Below are 19,106 nucleotides of genomic sequence, written 5' to 3'. Positions count from 1 at the left end.
CTCTGTCACCCAGGCTGGAGTGCAGTGGTGCGATCTTGACTCACTGCAACCTCTGCCTCCCATGTTGAAGCGATTCTCGTGTCTCAGCCTCCCGAGTAGCTGGGATTACAGGCGCCCGCCAGCATGCCCAGCTAATTTTTGTATTTTTAGTAGAGGCAAGGTTTCACCCTGTTGGCCAGGCTGGTCTCGAACTCCTGACCTCAGGTGATCCACCCACCTCAGCCTCCCAAAGTGCTGGGATTACAGGTATGAGCCACTGTGCCCAGCCCCATATTTTTTAAAGATCACTCTGGCTGTTCCTGATTGTAGGGGAGCTAAAGGAAAAGTAGGAATCCTAACATCTCACTTACCTGTCGCTGCATAATGACTCTCATCATTCTGTCTCATCATTCTTGGGGTTGTCAGGAGTTGGTGGTTCCTGCTTGTGAGTGAGCATGACTGATGCTTAGGCTGGAACAACTGGAGCAGCAAGGAGCTGGGACAGTGGAGCTCCTCTCCTTGGGCATCATTCTCTGTGGTCTTGCCACGCGAGGGCTTCTAGTGGCCAGACTTCTTGTATGGTACCCCAGTGGCTTCAAAGATTCTTATCCCGAGAACAAGCTGTATTGCCTTATAAACCCAGCCTCAGAAGTCACATATATCGCTTCTGCCACACTCTAATAATGAAGGCTATCATGTGTGTCCACATGAGTTTGAGAGGAGGGGACAGAGGTGCCACAGTTTGATGAGAATTGGCTGTAATCCCAACACTTTGGGAGGCCGAGGTGGGAGGATCCCTTGAGCCCAGTTTGAGACCAGCCTGGACAACATAGTGAGACCCCTGTCTCTACAAAAACATTCAAAATTTAGCCAGGTGTGGTGGTGCACACCTGTACTCCCAGCTGCTCAGGAGGCTGAGGCGGGAGGATCACACTTGAGCCCAGGAGGTTGAGGCTGCAACAAGCCATGGTCGCACCAGTGCACTCTAGCCTGGGTAACAGAGCAAGACCTGTCTCAAAAAAAAAAAAAAAAAAAGGTTACCTTTGGAATTTCAGTGATTGTTGGAGGCAGTCATCTTGAAAGAGCCTATTTGGGTATGGTTACATCTGGGTCTTCTTTTCTGCAATAAGATAATGAGGTAACAGGGAGGGAAAGAAAAAACAATCATTCTCCTTGGTGAGTCCGGGTCTTAGGCAGATAAAGGACTTCAGCTTCTGTAGGAGACACAGTGTGGGAGGGCAGAGAGACCCTGAGACTTCTTCAGTTCAGCGTGTCAAAACACCGATTTTGGAGTGTCGGTTTGTGAGTCTGGTAAAGGAAAAGCTAGATGAAGGATGACTCTGGGTTGAAGCTCAAGCATCTTGGTGAATAGTGTGCTGTTGACCAAGTTAGGGAAGACTAAGGGAGGAGCAGGTCTTCTTTGAGTGGCTCATTTGCGCAGCACAATAGGTTGGAGAGACGCACGTTGAGTGCCTGTGGTCCAGTTGCTGTTTCTCTTACTTGTGTGCTGCTCCTGAGGGTGCATTTGGCTTTCCTCCTTTGGGTATGGGTGATCTTCAGGCTTCTCACAAATGCCTTTGTAAATTAGTGATGCTCTGTTGATGTTTATCAGCTCTCATTTTGGAAAATGCCCACACTCTGTCTCCTTCAAGAAATTTCAAGGTGAAGGAAATAAGATTTATGTATTATTTATTTATTTACTTATTTTTTTAGAGATAGGTACTCACTCTGTCTCCCAGGCTGGAGTGCAGTGGCGTGATCAAAGCTCACTGTAACCTCAAACTTCTGGTGAGGCTACCTCGGCCTCTCGAGTAGCTGGGACCACAGGCATTCACCAGTATGCCCAGCCAGGAAAACATATTTAGAACAGACAAAAACTATTTAATTTTTCCTCTAAAACCAAATGCCTTTGGGAGTACGGATCAATTTTAAAGTTTTTACTTTATTTTTGTGTTATAAATACCTAGTTTCAATCTCTTTAAAGAAAGCCCAGGTAGCCAGGTGTGGTGGCGCATCTCTTAAAAAACAGGACCTTCACTGCTCTCCACACACTGCCTACGGAGTGGTCCTGCGCTGCAGGAGCAGTCACGGAGCTGTAACACCGCCACTAAAAAATAGAAAAAAATAAAAATAAATAAGACCTTGTCTCTTAAAAATTTTGTTTTTGATTTTTTTTTAATTTTTATTTTTTTGAGACAAAGCCTCACTGTCACCCAGGCTGGAGTGCAGTGGTGTGATCTTGGCTCACTGCAACCTCTGCCTCCCAGGTTAAAGTGATTCTTGTGACTCAGCCTCCCAAGTAGCTGGAATTACAGGCATCCACCACCATGCCTGGCTAATTTTTGTATTTTTAGTAGAGTCAGGGTTTCTCCATGTTGGCCAGGCTGGTCTCGAACTCCTGAGCTCAACTGATCTGCCTGTCTTGGCCTCCCAAAGTGCTGGGATTACAGGCATGAGCCATCACTCCAGGCCTAAAAAAAATTGTTTTTAATTTTCAGAAAGCCTACATGATATTCGGATGAAATTTTTTAAAGCTGCCCCTTTGGGGCACACATCGATGTACATGTTTATGTGCCCATAAAAAGCTTAAGAAATGTATATTTTTTGTATTTTACCCTTTCTTGCATTCTTTTATATTTGTTTAGCGTAATGTAAGGTCTGTTACTTGATTTCAGGTCTGTTACTCCACTTTCTTAATACTCTTGGATCCATTTACCTTGCAGGTTATTATTCTATGATGTATATTTTTTTATTTCTCTGTGCTGCTAATCATTACACTGAGAATCTTATCTCACCAATCTTTGGAAATTATTTTAAGAACATCTCACTTAGTAGTATGCTTATCTACTCAGTGTAAAACATTAGCTTTTGATGTGTGTGTGTATGTACATTCTGACCCAATTTGTCTAATTTATATCTAGTTTAACTCTTAAGAAAAGCTCTGAAGGAAATATACACAGACACACACAATCACATTTTGAACACATCAGAAACCTAAGCAAATTACTTTTCCTTTTTTTCTTAGAATAAAGAAATTCATTTTCAAAGGTGGCGAACTACCTATGCCCTAACCTTAGAAGCTGGAGAAAAGTTACTGCTCACAACTGACCTGAAAACTAAAGAGTCTGTGGGTAGGAGAATCAGTCAACTTCAGGACAGCTGGAAAGACACGGAGCCCCAGCTGGCAGAGATGATTAAGCAGTTCCAGAGCACTGTAGAGGTAAACTCACCACTTTTCCATTCATGATATTCAAATTCAGTACATAGATTTTCATTTGTGGTGTGAAAATGGAAATGGTTTTAGGAAGCTATAGTATCATGAGTTTCCAACTCAAGCTGTAATCCATAAGTCATGCCAGTTACTTAATGTGAAATGATGATATAGCATTGCAAGAGCTCAATGTTTAGTATTTAAACACTTGAGATTCTATTAAGATACTTATTTTTATGAAACAGGAAACATATTCAATGAAAGTTCAATACATAAAACTAATGTTCCATGTATGGAACAGACAGAAACACTTCATTTTTCTGCTGTCATCAGAGAATGCACTTTTCCATATAAGTGAATTTTCCAAATAATGTATGATTATAGCTTTAAGAACTACAGTGTTATATTTTGAGTCACTGTTAGGAAAATCGTTATTGTTTTGTTATGCTAAGATACCAAGTTGTTCTCAAGGCCTCTGAATTGCTTTGAACCTATGGCCCTCCCTGAACTACTGTGTTCTTTGAGTTCTGATATGGTTTTTATCATTTTTCTTTCTCTCCTCTTAATGTCAAGCTATCTATTTTTCTTTCTCCAAGCTCACTTACTTCTTATAGCCCACTCTCTCTAGTCTGTCGGGTGTGCCAAAACTAGATAACCAAACTTATCAGACATATTTTTCTGAATTAAGAGTAAATATATGCTGAGTTAGGGCTTGAGAATTTCTCCTGTGAATAAAGTATCTGAATTTTATTTGGTATATAGACTATATGGAATTCATTAACTAGCAAACATTTGTTAAGCATCTGCCATGTTTGTAAAGCATAATGATAATTGCAAATAACAGTTTGAAGAACTCATGGTTTTGCTTCTCCTTTGCTTTCTTTTGAGTTGAGTTCCAGATAGTTAATATTGCTAGACAAGTGGCCTCCCTTCAGTGAGGGGTTACCATAGACTGAGGCCAACCCAAGTATGTTTAGGTATCAGCTGTACTGAAGAATAGTGTTTTGGCTGGGCGCGGTGGCTCATGCCTGTAATCCCAGCACTTTGGGAGGCCGAGGCGGGCGGATCACAAGGTCAGGAGATCAAGACCATCCTGGCCAACGTGGTGAAACCCCGTCTCTACTAAAAATACAAAAAAAATTAGCCAGGCGTGGTGGCGGGCGCCTGTAGTCCCAGCTACTCGGGAGGCTGAGCCAGGAGAATGGCGTGAACTTGGGAGGCGGAGCTTGCAGTGAGCCGAGATTGCGCCACTGCACTCCAGCCTGGGCGACAGAGCAAGACTCCATCTCAAAAAAAAAAAAAAAAAAAAAGAATAGTATTTCATTGTAGGTTTGTATAGTTTTAGTAACTTCAGGAAAAGAAGTTTATCCTAATGAATCGAATATAAAAACCCTATAGTTGAAAATGCAAGCACCTATTTTGTTCAACAATTAAAATTTGAAGAAAAGAGATGGTTGACCCTTGACTTGGCTTTTAACCCCAGATCCACAGGCTAGTCATTTTTCTCTGAGCCTTAGTTTTCACATTTTAAATATGATAATACTTGTTTTAAATATGATAATACTTTCCCTGTCTATCTCCTAAGGTTATTATAATTACTATGAGTTAATAAAGTTGAAAATTCCTTGTAAACAGGAAAGTGCTTTAAGCAGAAGGTGGTAGTCAGCACAGTGGTGAGAAATGGAAAGTGAAGGTTGAATGTGAAAAGGTCACTAAAGCCAGGCTGGAGAAAGGAGAAGACAGCCAGCAGAGGAGAGAGGTGACGGTGGAAAAGAAGACAAGGAAGGTGGCTGAGTGCCTGTGTTCTGCGGTGCTATCATAGCATATACCAAAGACTGTCAATGCTAACAGTTAATCCGTACAGTAGCCTTTTAGGTGTGAACTTTTCCAAAATTAAAGTAGAAATCACATTGGTTAGATGAGAGGGATTGGGGAGGAACTTTTTTATTTTTATTTATTTATTTATTTTAAGATGGAGTCTCGCTCTGTCACCCAGGCTGGAGTGCAGTGGTGCAATCTCGGGTCACTGCAGCCTCCGCCTCCCAGGTTCAAGCAATTCTCCTGTCTCAGCCTCCCAAGTAGCTGGGATTACAGGTACATGCCACCACACCCAGCTAATTTTTGTGTTTTTAGTAGAGACGGAATTTCGCCATGTTGGCCAGGCTGGTCTCAAACTCCTGACCTCAGGTGATCCAACCGCCTCAGCCTCCCAAAGTGCTGGGATTACAGGCTTGAGCCACCATGCCCAGCCCGGAAGAACTATTTTCAAGCAAAGGCTAGCCTGGTGGTTGAAATGAGCCACAGGTAAAGCTGCAAGGAGCCTCGAGTCATATTGGTGTTCCTTCTGCTTTTGGAGACCATAGTCTGCTCAAGACAAGGAACTGGGTGTCTGTGTGATTTATAAAAACAAACTTAATAGAAAGATTATGTGGATTGAATGAGCTATTCTATTTCTACAATTCATTCTAAGAGCAAAATACTTACCAGTTTTAATCTTGTTTTCAAATAGACCTGGGACCAGTGTGAAAAGAAAATCAAGGAGTTGAAAAGCAGGCTGCAAGTTTTAAAGGCACAAAGTGAAGATCCTCTTCCAGAGCTTCACGAGGACCTCCATAACGAAAAAGAGCTGATTAAGGTATTGAAATCCAAACAAGTGGCCAAGATAATCACTTAGCTGTTTTCTGAGCGCTTTGAAGTGCTTCTTTGCCTCTTTCTGTGTTGAAACTGAGTTTTCATTTTCAATCAGAAAATATTTTCCCGATCTGTCTAACATAACATGCTGGTCTCTTCAGGAATTAGAATTGATGCTTTTTACAATTACTGTTCTTTGAAGACGAGAAAGACTTTTGCAAAAACTCACTTCTTAGGATCTTAGGGGTTTTCTCCTTCAGGTCCTCTTTCTGTCTGCTCCTTCTCTGTAATATAAGATGTGGCCTCTGAGATTCCTGTAAAAGCTGTTCCCTTATCAAATGTCCTTTTCTTTGAAACAAGAGTAAAATATGACTAAAGAATTCATTTGTGAAAGCCAGTAGGTTGGGGTTTGCTCCAGTATAACATTTTTATAAAACTGTCCAAACTATATATTCTTCCTAATGAATACCACACTAGCAAAACTTCCTGGATATTTTAGGCCTTTGCTGGAGACAAGGCAAACTTATGGATAGGAATAGGGGCCAGGAAAATTCCCAGGTCAGCAACTCCCTGCATCTCTTTTCTGTCTGCAGCTTTGATGTTTAAAACACATTGAGAGACTGTTGGAATGGTCTTTTAATTTTTTTCTTCCTTCAATGACTTTCAGGGATCAAATTGAAAAAATTGGGAAGAAATGAATAGTCTCATACTTCAAGTTGGGCCAGAAATTAGTGTCTTTCTCCCTACATCTTTTTTCTTTGTTGTAAAAATGTCTTAATGTGCTAAAAGGCATAACAAATAATATGACAAACTGCCATGACACCATCACTCAGCTAAAAAATTAAAAAGTATACGCACAGTTCAAGTGTCCTGTATGATCTAACTTCTCCTCCTTAGAGGTGTCAGTAACCCTGGATTTGGTGTTCATCATTCTTACACATGTCCTAATAATTTTAATACACGTGTTTGTAGGTGTCAGTGTTGTTTGTTTGTTTGTTTTTGAGAGACAGGGTCTGGCTCTGTCTTCCAGGCTAGAGTGCAGTGGCACAATCACAGCTCACTACAACCTCCAACTTCCCAAGCTCAAGCAATCCTCCCACCTCAGCCTCCCGAGTAGCCCGGACTACAGGCATGTGCCACCATGCCCGGCTAATTTTTGTATTTTTTGTAGAGACAGGGTTTTGCCATGTTGCCCAGACTGGTCTCAAACTCCTGGGCTCAAGCAATCCTCCTGCCTTGGCCTCCCAAAGTGCTAGAATTACAGGCGCCCAGCCTGCTGTCAATGAGATGTAGAATTGCTTTCTATTTTTAAACGTTATATGCCTAGGCATGGTGGCTCACAACTATAATCCCAGCACTTTGGGAGGCTGCAGCGGGAGGATCCCTTGAGTCCAGCAGTTTGAAAGTAGCCTGAGCAAGCAAGTGAGACCCCCATATGTACAAAAAAAAAATTTTTTTTAATTAGCTGGGTGTGGTGGCACTTGCCTGTGATCCCAGCCGCTGGGGAGGCTGAGGTGGGAGGATCCTTTGAGCCTAGTAGGTCGAGGATACAGTGACTCATGAATGCACCACTATGTTCCACCCTAGATGACAGAGTAAGACTGTCTCTAAAAAGTAAACAAAATACATAAATTTTAAAACTTTATATAAGCAGTACTATATATAATGTAATTTTTTTTTTCTTTTTTTAAGACAGAGTCTCCTTCTGTCACCCAGGCTGGAATACAGTGGAGCAATCTCGGCTCACTGTAACCTCCACCATTCAGGTTCCAGCAATTCTCGTGCCTCAGCCTCCCAAGTAGCTGGGATTACAGGCGTGTGCCATCAGGCCTGGCTAATTTTTTTTATTTTTAGTAGAGATGGAGTTTCGCCATGTTGGCCAGGCTGGTCTTGAATTCCTGGGGCCTCAAGTGATCCGCCTGCCTCGGCCTCCCAAAGTGAGTCACAGCACCTGGCCTACAGTGTAACTTTTTTCCCTCATTATGATTTGGAATCATAGATGTTGGTACCTAATGCACATTCATTCTCACTGCTGTGTAGTATGCATTATAAGAATATACAACAATTTATATATCCCTTCTGTAGTCACTTGGTATTGTCAGATTTTTTTAAACTTTTGCTAATCCAGCAGCTGTGAGATAGTATCTCTTCGTAGTTTATTAGTCAGTTGCACATTTTTTTCGTATTTGCCCTTTTGTGAATTGCCGATTTGTGCCTTTTACTGATTTTTTTCCTTTGGGCTATTTATCTTTTTCTTATTGAGTTGAAGGAGCTGCTTATTTATTCTAAATATTCCTCTTCTACTGAGTATATACATTGCAAATGTCTTTTCCCATCCGAGAGCCTGTTTTTCTACGTTTTCCTTGGTATTGCTGGCTGAACAAAAGATATTTGTTAACGTGGATGTATTTGTCAGTATTTTCCTATATGATTTGTATTTTCCACTTCTTTGTGAAATCTTCGTACTAAAGTCATAAAATACGTGCTTACATTCTCTTCAAAAAGTTTTTGGTTTTTGGTTTTCACATTCACATCTTTATTCATTGAGGAATTGATTTTTGCATACGTTTTAAGACAGAGATCCATTTTCTAATTTTATTCGTGTGGCTAGCCAGTTGTCTTGGTGCCTATTTATTGTCTAATGTCAAATATCAAATTTCCATAAACTCAGGATTTGTTTCTCAGTTCTCTGTTCCATTGGTCTGTGTATCTCAGCTTTAATATCAAACTGTCTTAATTACTGCACTTTATTGTAACACATCTTTATTTCAGGTGTGATGTTCTCTCACGTTACTTTGGATGTCCCTGGGTCTTTGATCTTGCGTAACTTTGAGGAGCAGCTTGTTAAACCATGAAAAGTTCTGATAAGAGTTTTAATTGAATTGCATTGAATTTATAGATTAACTTGGATAATTTTTTTTAGTATTCCTCCTCATGCTCATGACTGTGGTATATATTTCCCTTTGGTCGTCTTATTTAGTTGTTTTCACTAATGGTTTATAATTTTTTTTTTTTTTTTTTGAGATGGAGCTTCGTTCTTGTCACTCAGGCTGGCGTGCAGTGGCACGATCTTGGCTCACTGAAACCTCTGCCTCCCTGTTCAAGGGATTCCCCTGCCTCAGCCTCCCAAGTAGCTGGGATTATAGGCACCCGCCACCACGCCCAGCTAATTTTTGTATTTTTAGTAGAGACGGGATTTCACCATGTTGGCCAGGCTGGTCTCTAACTCCCAACCTCAGGTGATCCACCTGATTCGGCCTCCCAAAGTGCTGGGATTACAGGCCTGAGCCACCACACCCGGCTTATTCTTGTTATAATTTTCTTAATCACAAAAGATATATCTTTTGTTAGATTTATTTCTTGGTGCAATTATTTTTGAAGCTATTGAAAATACTGCCTTTTTCTAATTATATTTCCTAACGGATTATTGCTGATGCCTAGAAATGCAATTGGTCTTTGCATATTTATGTTTAACCATCTTGTTAAACTCTTATGTTAATTCCAATAATTCGTTTATGTATTTTTTTGGGTGTCTATGAGACCATCATCATCTGTCAATAATGACAAGGTTATTTTTGTTTGTTTCTTCTTTTTAATATACTTTTTTTTTTTCCTATTTTTCCCTCACGGGTCAATACCTTCAGAACATTGTTAAGCAGAAGTATTAATAGCTGAGTCTTCCATTCTTGATTTTAGAAGAAAATGATTCTAACATTTCACTGTTAAATGTGATATTTGCTGGTGACGTGTCAGTCAGTGGCTTTATTAGGTTAACAAGATTTCTATGCCTAATTTTCAAAGTTTTTATCATCCCTACCTCATTAGGTTTAGAGCAAGACTTTGGTAACAACGGAAATAATTTGGAGTCATGCTCTCAGCTGAAACACAGTTTCCTTCCATAAGGTCTAGAAACCTGTGCAGAACATGAAATGTAATAAGCAGCCATAATTTTTCTCAAGTATCACACTTCTCAGTTTCCAGTGGGATCTTTTCAGCTTTCACAGTCTCAGCATCCTATTTATCAGTGGAAAGAATCAGGGAAAGGCAAAAAGCATTGAGTTCATTCAACCCGTGACCATATTCTGAAAAGATCCCAAGTAACCCAAAGCTTGTCCAGGTCAGTGTGTTTCATCCCTGATTCACCTGGGGGAAATACCCTAGCCACTTGACCAATTTGAGCTTGACTTTCCTCCTCATAAAATTATACTCCCTTCTAAGCACAGCTGCAAAAAGAAAAAGATAAAAGATAAAAAAGAAAAATTATATTCCCACTACAGCCAAGTTGAGGAATGGAATAATTTCCTTACATATATGTTTTATATATATTCTAACTTCACTATTATGAAAATTGCTACAATGGACATCTGTGTTTCATAACACTTGTCCAAAGATTGAGTCCTTGGAATAATTTGGTTTTTAAATAATTTTTGTATAAGTAATATAGTCACATGGCTCAAAATTCAGAAGGTGCAAAAGGTATATGTGATAAATTTTTCTCTTATCAGTTCCTCTCCACAGAAGCAAGCAATGTTACAAGTTTGTTGTATATTCTTCCAAAGATAGAGTATGCATATGCAGGCCAAAATTTATTTATATACCCATTCTTTTTTGGTCCTCCTTTACCCAAATGGTAGTACAGAGAAATGGGACTTGACAGTTCCACTGGTAATTGAGTCCACAGGCAAGGCTTAAATGCTGTCCTGATACTGCAGAGTCCAGTCAAATCCTGTGCAACACACCGCTTTTTGCAGCCAAACAACTTGAAATTTTACATCCCATGTTACATAAAAAATTGGAAATTTTCAGGTATTCTTGTGGTATAGTTAATTTATCTGGTTGAATGAAGATGGTGGAAACTTACCTGATTCTCTTTGACAGTTTGGTTGCAAGTCTGGGGCAATTTAATTTAAAGACAGGCATGATTGTTGACATTTTCATACAAACTGATCGTCAGCTATAGTAAACTTCCACAAGAGACCTCATTCTATATATTGTTTGACTCCCTGCTTTTTTCACTTAGTCTTTATGAACATTTTAAAGCTCTCAAGACATACTGCCAAATTGCTTTCCTTTCAGCCATACATTCTGGTATCTGAAAACTTGCTGTGCAGCAGCAGCATGGCAGGTTCTGGGCACTGAATCAGTGAGCAGTGTTGTCATGGTCCCTGCCATGTGTGGAGCTAATGGTCCAGTCTGCCAGAGAGACCTGTTCACCAGATAGCCACACTATGCATAGGAGTGTGTGTGTGTGTGTACGAACATGGTGAGTGTTAGAGGGGAAAAGAGCAGAGCAATGAGAGTAAAACAGGAGTCTCAACCTTATCCAGTGACTGTACACTTTCCGATTGTCAATATTGTAAGTATTCAAACCAAACTGATTAAAACCTGGCTGGGCATAACTTGGCAGCCGAGCCAGCACCTCTGAGCAGGGCCCTGGACAGGCTGAGCTTCCTGCCACCTGACTGGGAAACTCTGTCTGAAGCTCAGCGGTTTCCAGATCTCCAATTTCAAGTCAGTAAGTGGTGCACCTCGGCTGGCAGGTGGCCCCCTTTATGTTATGTAGCTTTCCAAAGTGTCCCACTGTGGAATCTGCTGTCATCTACTTTACTGGAACCAATTGTGAGACCAAAAGTAGGTAATAAAAATGTTAAATATCTAATGATTTATCTTCTGAGAAAGGTATTAATTCCTCAATCTTCATGCAACCTTTAAAAAGAATTCTCTGGGCCATTTTATTAAACATAAATTCTTGTTGGTAAGTTATGAAATCATGCCAGTGTAGCTTTTAGAACTCTGAAAATCAATCAGAATTAACATATCGTTAGGGCCCTTCAAACTTATCCCTGATTTTAGGCATAGTATCAGCAGGGCATGGTGGCTCGCCCTTGTCATCCCTGCACTTCAGGGGGCTGAGGCAAGAGGATCACTTGAGCTGGGGAGTTTGAGACCAGCCTGGACAAAATGGTGAGACCTTCATCTCTACAAAAAAAAATGTAAAAATTAGCCAGGTGTGGTGGTGCGTGTCTGTAGTCTCAGCTACTCTGGAGGCTGAAGCATGAAGATCATTTGAGCCCAAGAGGTCAGTCGAGGCTGCAGTAAGCCATGATCGTGCCACTGTACTCTAGCCTGGGCAACAGGGTAAGACCCTGTCTCTTAAAAAAATAATAAAAATTAAAAAGTCATAGTATCTTACTTCAGATTTCAGTTGACAGATAGGACTGAAGACCCTTAAAATGTGCCAAGTCATGAAGAATTGTAAGCACAATAAAAACCTGGTGGACTCTTGAGTGTTTTGGTTGTTTCCTTTTACCTTCCCTGCTGTGAAAGTAAATCTCTTGAGTAAATCCTAGATTTCAAAAGGTTTCAGTTTGACAGATGCTTCTCTTTTTTTTATTTATTTATTTTTTTTGAGATGGAGTCTCACTCTGTCAGCCAGGCTAGAATGCAGTGGCGCGATCTCAGCTCACTGCAACCTCTGCCTCCTGGGTTCAAGCAATTCTCCTGCCTCAGCCTCCCAAATAGCTAGGATTACAGGCGCGTGCCACCGCACCCAGCTAATTTTTGTATTTTTAGTAGAGACGGGGTTTCATCGTGTTGGCCAGGCTGGTCTTGAACTTCTGACCTCAGGTGATCCATCCACCTCGGGCTTCCAAAGTGCTGAGATTACAGGCATGAGCCACTGAGCCCAGCCAATGCTGCATTTTAAAAGATAGATGTTTCCATGGCCAGAAAATTATCTGCTAACTAATCTTTGCCAATTATTAGAAAAGTTTATTTTTTTCTTCCGTTATACTTACTTATTATTTTCAAAAGTTAACCAAAAATAATTCCCTGTGAACAGAAGTCGTTGCTGTTACGTGATTGCCACAATAGCAGCGATGCATTTCTTAGGATTTTTTTTTAATGGAAAATCACACTTTATCTGAAATGTAGTGTCAGGATTAAAAATTGTATGTGTGCGTGTGTGTGTGTGTGTAAAGATTATTAGACTCCAAATACACTTTCCTCTAAATAAAGACCTATGTGACTTTAAAATAGAATAAATTCTATCAAAATCAGAGCTACCTGAGGAAATGAAAATAAGGGTAGAAAAGAGTTTTCCTTTGAGAAGAAGGTAGTGGAGAACTGGCCAACCACAACTGCAGGCGCTCGCCTTGGGCTGTTTCCCATTCAGAAGGTCCCTCCCCCTCTCCTGGCCTCCCCTCCCCCAGAGTCTAATCAAAGGATTAGCCTACAAGTTTGGAAACAACAGCCGCTTGAGTTGAAGGCTTTTTACCCCCTTCTTGTGATTAAATGCAGGAACTAGAACAGTCTTTGGCTAGCTGGACTCAGAACTTGAAAGAACTTCAAACTATGAAGGCGGACTTAACCCGGCACGTTCTCGTGGAAGACGTGATGGTTTTGAAGGAGCAAATAGAGCATTTGCACAGACAATGGGAGGACCTCTGCTTAAGGGTAAGTCAGCTCACTGCAAGGCAAGGCTGTTTGGGAGTGGATTGAAATGTCTCTGAAGGCCAGACAAAATAGAAAGGAGCTTAATTTCATTGAACCGGAGGCCCTTTTCAGTGGGACCCCTGGCCCGGCCGCTGCTCCTTTAGAAGGCAGCAACATGGTTTAACAGATTTGACCCTTTTGTTTCTCCAGCGCTAAATGCTAGAACTTTGCACGCTTTTAATGAGCTTTTTTAAAAAGTCACTTTAAGTGGAGACAGAAATTGCAATTCTGATCAGATGTGTAGACTGCTCTCTGCCTTGTGTAGGTGGCAAGTCCTAACCAGTGTATCAGAAGCAGGACCCAGTGAAGAGGTCCTTTACTAGGGAGTCTCTTCTGGGCCTAACAGCAGGAGTCTTACTTCATGCCCACCAGGCATGAGAGCATTTCATATGAGTACTCTGTATTCGCAAGAACCTGATGTTTATTTCAAGTAGCTGGTTTCTAAAATCCTCTTAAGAGGAATGATCAACTGCTATGTTGTCTCAATGGATCACTTCAACTTATTAAGAATGGGATTGTATTAATAGAGTATTACACGGTATAGGCTTGTGACAGGATCAGGATTGAATTAAGGGGTTCAAATAGTCTTAAAGATCTTTGTTTTAAGAACATAGAATTCCAACGAAAATAAATTCCTTAATCTCATTTTTGTGAATTAAGAGATGTATTTAAAAAGTTGAAAATCAGACACGTTCTCCTTGATTTTAGTATTTAATATTCACAATGTACCCTAATTTTAAATGTTCTTTTAGAACTTTTCAATTTTTATACAAAAGAAAATGTTTAGAATATATGAAAAGTGTTCTGAAAGTTAAGGTAGACAGGAAGACTGGGGCCCAGATGTTCCTAATTGTTGCTATTATGAAATCAATCAGAATGACAATGTGCAAAATGCCAGGATTTTTAAAAGATAAACAGATGCCCCGAGGCATGGAAACACAACACTTGTTTTTCTAGGATAGTTTTTCAAGCCTTTTTAACACGTTCGGCTGGCTAGGATATATAAGCATTCAGTATTTTCTCCTCCGAAAAGAGCAGAGGTTTCTTTATACACAGCAGGAAAATCTCAGAGAATTCAACCTTGGTTTCCTGGTCCATATAGTGGGGTGTCAAAACTTTACCAAAAGAACTCTTAGCCACCCCTTTTAACTCTAAGATTCTGAAGATTCTTAAAACCTGGGAATACTTTTGTGCAGCTAGTTAGGCTGATTTGCATTATTTAAATTTATATTTAGTGAAATTTAAACCTTTAAGGAGGAGGACCGTTAGCTGATGTCAGTTTAGGGGTTACTTGTGCATAATGGGGTATTGGGTATTTTGGGGTCAGCCTGCTTGCTGCAGACCAGCTGTTGGTGATACTTTCATGGTTTCCATCCAAAATCCAGTGCATAATGGGCTAAATGAGTGATATACGTTGTTTTTGGTTTTGCTTTGTTTTGAAGTGTAACACTAAGGACGTTTAAACGGCTGTAGTTTTCCTGGTCCATTTGCATTATAAATGTTCGATTTACATTCTATATGGATTAATAGTTTCTAAGTTAAATAGGACATTGTCCTTATGTTGGTATAAGGATTTGATTCGTTGTTAAAAGGGCAAGGATTTGGATTATATCTTCATCTAGCATTTCCTGTTTCTAATTTTTAATATAACCGGATAGTAACACACGAGTATTGGGTAAAACAATCTTTCCAATCAGCTACATTTCAGGTACAGTATTTATTTTGTTATTTTTTTATGGCATTTATCACAGGTGTAAGGAACTTCTGTTGATGCTATACCCTAGGTTTAGAAGAGGCGAAACCAGACAAGGTTGAGTGTAGAGAGCTACTGATTTGAATGAATGAAACTCAGTTTTTTTGAGGGAGAGAAGGGAGTGCTTTCCTTCCTGGCTATACTCAGCTGCCAAATGTATTTTCATTTGCAGGTGGCTGTACGTAAACAGGAGATTGAAGACAGACTCAATACATGGGTTGTATTCAATGAAAAAAATAAAGAGTTGTGTGCCTGGCTGGTGCAGATGGAAAACAAAGTTCTACAGACAGCAGACATTAGTATTGAAGAAATGATTGAAAAGTTACAGAAGGTAAGGGAGGACACCCAGGTGGATGTAGTTATGACTACCATGGAATTGTCGGCCCTCCTCACTCCTAAGCCCAAACAGGCAATGTTACCGGTGTTTCCAGTAGCATTTTAGAAATTTGAAGGGACTTCACTATTTTTGATCCTTTTGAGAGAACAGTTGGAAGAGAAGGTTCCAGGGAGATGAGAGTGTGAGACCATTGTCAGTGGGCATGGTACTGAGGAGAGTTGCTTTTTCTCCATTAGGAAGTTTGGCCAGGAAAGGGGCTTACATATCCTTACACATCAGCTGATACCCCAAGTGAGTTAGAGTTTCTCTAGTTGTTATTAAGAAGCTCCCCTTGGCCTGGAGCTGTGGCTCATTCCTGTAATCCTAGCACTTTGGGAGGCCGAGGCGGGTGGATCACCTGAGGTCAAGAGTTCAAGACCAGCCTGGCTGACATGGTGAAACCTAGTCTCTACTAAAAATACAAAAATTAGCCTGGTGTGGTGGCAGGCGCCTGTAATCCCAGCTACTTGGGAGGCTGAGGCAGGAGGATTGCTTGAACCTGGGAGATGGAGGTTGCAGTGAGCCAAGATGGTGCCACTGCACACCAGCCTGGGCAACAGAGCAAAAATTCCATCTCAAAAAAAAAAAAAAGAAGAAGCTCCTCTTACCAAAGGGGAGAGGCCAACAGCAGTGAGGCTCATAATTTTGAAATGGTCACTGATCTCCACAGGGAAAGGTAATAACATTCTTGCTGCAGTCACCCAAAATACCACTCAGTCAACCCTCTGGAAAACTGTAACCGATAGCAGGCTAATTAGTTATGTCCAGTTGTCCTCAGCTCTCAAGTAGGTTAAAAGAAATCTGTGAGGGGAGACAGAGGGCTTTTGAATTAAGTAACTATTAAAAACAAAAAAAAGTAATTATTGCCTTACATATTTTGCATTTGCCTGATGCGCGTTGCCTGACTTTTTAGCTGCTCACTGAAAAGTTACCTTCATTAGAAGGTATGAGGTTTTGAGACAGTGTCTCACTGTGCTGGAGTGCAGTGGCGAGATCATAGCTCACTGCAGCCTCAACCTTCTGGGCTCAAGGGGTCCTCCCACCTCAGCCACCCAAGTAGCTGGGACTACAGAATGTGCCAGCATACCTGGCTAGTTTTTTTTAGAAGTGGGGTGTTGCTATGTTGCACAGGCTAGTCTTGAACTCCTGGACTCGAGTGATCCTCTTGCCTCGGCCTCCCAAACTGCTGGGATTATTGGTATGAGCCACTATGCCTGGCCAATTTTTTTTTTTTTTTAATTTCAAGAGGCAACTCTCTGTATGTTTGTGGCTGGAGAAGAAATGAGCTTGGGGTAATTATCCAGGCTTTATGTTTTGGTGCCTTTGCCAGGACTGCATGAAAGAAATAAACTTGTTTAGTGAAAACAAGTTACAGTTAAAGCAAATGGGTGACCAGCTGATCAAGGCCAGCAACAAATCGAGAGCAGCTGAGATTGATGACAAGCTCAACAAAATTAACGATCGTTGGCAGCATCTTTTTGATGTCATCGGATCAAGGTAAGAAATGGGCTAAAAATGATTCTTACTCTCCAGGAACAGTAGTTACTTTACAGATCTAGTAACCTGAGCCCAGTCGTCCTCTAAGATGATCTAGAGGACGACTTTTATAAGTTTACAGATTAAGGCAAAGTTTGATAAAAATGAGTGGAAATTCTTTCAATGTTATAAAAAATTATATGCTAGTATATCCCACCTTAATGTTTTTTCTTTAGCTTACAACTTCACATGAATTAGAGTAGTTTTAAATGACAGCTGGAAACTTATTTGGAAAGGGATCCTTGGGAGGGGGTATTGTTTAGAAATTCTAACTCTGTGTTAGCATTTGTGTGTCCCCACAGTACAGCCATGCCTGTTGCTCCTGCCTCAGTATGGCAGATCAGGCGAGGGCACAGGCCTGGTTTCGTGGAGGTCCATGACTGCCTCACTACCCGCACTCAAGGCAGGGGCAGGAGTCTACTCTTAAGTGTGTAGGCTCAGAGTGCCAGGTCTCCCATGGGTGTCTTGTCCTAGGATGTGGATTTGGGCGCAGCCAAGTCCTAAATCAAAGGACCACAAATCAAAGCTATATTGGCCAGTGCAATCTTATCAGAAATAGCGCTGATAATTTTACCTCTCCTCCCAAAATGATGATGATGCCCAAAGTTTTTTAATGTCTTCAAATTCCCTCTCTAAAGACAAACCCCAAGTGGATGTTTATTCAGTGGCCACCTGGCATACAGAGAACAGTCACTTGGCCTTAGGACCACTTGTGCAGCTGTGCTTCCACTGGCCACATGGGTCCTTTCCATAGCAGTGTGCTCAGATGTTTTGAACAACACATAGAATTTGGAATATACAGGAGAACCTATAAGGTGAAAAAAGAATTGAGGGGTGTTGAAAGTAAGATACTCTTAATAATTTGGCATCTTCTTTACCTCATTGTTTACTGGAAACCACAAGTGAACCTGAGTCAATCAACAGAGGCACCGGGCTAAATGCTATGAGAATTACAGGCAGGAAGTAAGTTGAGTCAGTTACGTTAATGGGAGTAGGTATCTGAACAGCTGTAAAACCAAGTGGTTTGAGAGCTCAGATCCCATCTTCCTGGGATTAGGAAGAGCCTTACAGAGGGGCTGTGTTCCCAGATGGTCCTGAATGAGGGATTGCAGTTACTGGTGGCAGAGACAGAAACACATACATTGAGAGCAAACAGGTACAGAATAGAGCAGCATCGAAGCCGTTCAGGAAGTGATGAAAAGCCCCATTGGCCCCAAGCATAGGAGATGAGCTAGAAAGATGGGCTGGGGCGAGATCTTAGAAGACTTTAAATCTCAGCTAAATACTTGGCCTTCTGAAAAAATATCTGAATCATGCCTGGTTCCTTAGCAGTGGAGGGTTTGCTGAAGACAAATATTAGGGGGATTTGCCTGGCAACATAGACTGGCCCAAATTCAACTTCTCTCCACAGCCAATTGGGGGAAAAAAAGCAAACCTACAGAAATGCATGGTGGAGACCTAAGTAAGGATTAAGAGCACAAGTTTTGAACCATTCCTGACATTCCCACTTACTCACTGTGGAAACTTGAGTATGTGATTTAACCTTTCTAGGCCTCAGTTTCTAAATCTGTAAAATGGGACTAATTGGCTTGTATCAGAGGCCGCTGGTGCTGTCTGCTGTGAGGATATGTGTCATGCCTTTGGTATAGGGCCAGCACAGCACATATGAGCCAGCATTTATGGAGTGGTTGTTTTCGTTACTTTTCCATGAGAAGACTCTTTTTTTTTTTTTTTTTTTTGAGACGGAGTCTTGCTCTGTCGCCCAGGCTGGAGTGCAGTGGCGCAATCTCGGCTCACTGCAAGCTCCGCCTCCCGGGTTCACGCCATTCTCCTGCCTCAGCCTCTCCGAGTAGCTGGGACTACAGGCGCCTGCCACCACGCCCGGCTAATTTTTTGTATTTTTTACTAGAGATGGGGTTTCACTGTGGTCTCGATCTCCTGACCTCGTGATCCGCCCGCCTCGGCCTCCCAAAGTGCTGGGATTACAAGCGTGAGCCACCGCGCCTGGCCGAGAAGACTCTTAAGTCGCGTGTTTATTGAGTGGAAGATGATTCTGTTGGTTACGTCTAGTGATGAGAGGTCACGGGACTACCTAATTCTCAGAGCTTAGAATAGCACGTCAGGTG

The 19,106-nt window shown here is 41.3% G+C and overlaps 1 protein-coding gene across 4 annotated transcripts in view; it reads left to right on the top strand.

Moving 5' to 3' along the window:
* SYNE2 (spectrin repeat containing nuclear envelope protein 2) overlaps positions 1-19,106 on the top strand; it is a 379,741-nt gene that overhangs the window by 325,419 nt on the left and 35,216 nt on the right. For all 4 annotated transcript variants that reach the window (XM_055289134.2, XM_055289133.2, XM_055289132.2 and 1 more), the window contains exons 95-99: positions 3,005-3,199; positions 5,700-5,825; positions 13,121-13,276; positions 15,241-15,399; positions 16,775-16,941. In XM_055289134.2, coding sequence (XP_055145109.1) covers positions 3,005-3,199; positions 5,700-5,825; positions 13,121-13,276; positions 15,241-15,399; positions 16,775-16,941 — 803 coding nt within the window. The remainder of the gene's footprint in view (positions 1-3,004; positions 3,200-5,699; positions 5,826-13,120; positions 13,277-15,240; positions 15,400-16,774; positions 16,942-19,106) is intronic.

This window comes from Symphalangus syndactylus, chromosome 8, assembly GCF_028878055.3.
Source record: "Symphalangus syndactylus isolate Jambi chromosome 8, NHGRI_mSymSyn1-v2.1_pri, whole genome shotgun sequence".
Taxonomy (NCBI): domain Eukaryota; kingdom Metazoa; phylum Chordata; class Mammalia; order Primates; family Hylobatidae; genus Symphalangus; species Symphalangus syndactylus.
This window is presented reverse-complemented; position numbering and strand designations above follow the sequence as displayed.